This window comes from Opisthorchis viverrini (assembly GCF_000715545.1).
Source record: "Opisthorchis viverrini unplaced genomic scaffold opera_v5_2, whole genome shotgun sequence".
NCBI lineage: Eukaryota > Metazoa > Platyhelminthes > Trematoda > Opisthorchiida > Opisthorchiidae > Opisthorchis > Opisthorchis viverrini.
The window spans coordinates 3970520-3971118 of record NW_008751658.1 but is presented as its reverse complement, the minus strand read 5'-3'; the positions used below and the strand labels follow the sequence as shown (position 1 = coordinate 3971118).

The 599-nt window shown below is 51.4% G+C and overlaps 1 protein-coding gene across 1 annotated transcript in view; it reads right to left on the bottom strand.

Moving 5' to 3' along the window:
- The window catches only part of T265_00240 (hypothetical protein), a gene marked incomplete at both ends in the record, with an annotated part of 5597 nt that continues 4998 nt past the window's right edge, over positions 1-599 (bottom strand). The window contains 2 exon segments of the mRNA XM_009163948.1: positions 1-136; positions 155-326. Coding sequence (XP_009162212.1) covers positions 1-136; positions 155-326 — 308 coding nt within the window.

Sequence of the window (599 nt, the reverse complement as noted above, 5' to 3'; positions counted from 1 at the left end):
TCAGACAATTCTCCGCAGACGCCGGCGGTCAAACGCTAAGTCCTCGGAGCGCAATGACCAGGTTTCTGACCCGTACAGCAATATAGATCGCGCCGCAGCATTATAAACTAGACCCTTGACGGATAAGCCTACGCCACTGATGACGCAGGTTCACAAAAGCTGCTCTAGCCTTTCCGACCCTCTTGGAAATATCATCTTTCGTTGGACCATCGGGATTGATACAGCTGTCCAGGTAGACAATCGTTCAGCTGTAACCCCTTCGGTGCGTAGCTGCCATGTCACCAGAAGGAAACACATGAGCCGGGATACTGCCAGGTTACTAAAGCCTGGACAGGGGGAGTCGAGAAACAGAGACTTTGAACCTCGGACCTTCCGGTCAGTAAATCCGCGCTCCTACCACTAAGTCATCTCTCTCGCCAAGTAGGCAAACTTGTCTACTACCTCGAGTGGCTCGTCTGCAGGCGTAAGGCTAGGATTCGAGCTTACCCTATTTTGCGGTAGTGTTACAGTTCGATCACGCTGCGAGCAAAACAATATGATATGCGGATCGTGGCAATACTCTATCCCCAGCTATGTTGCTTGATCCAGACTCCTAGCAC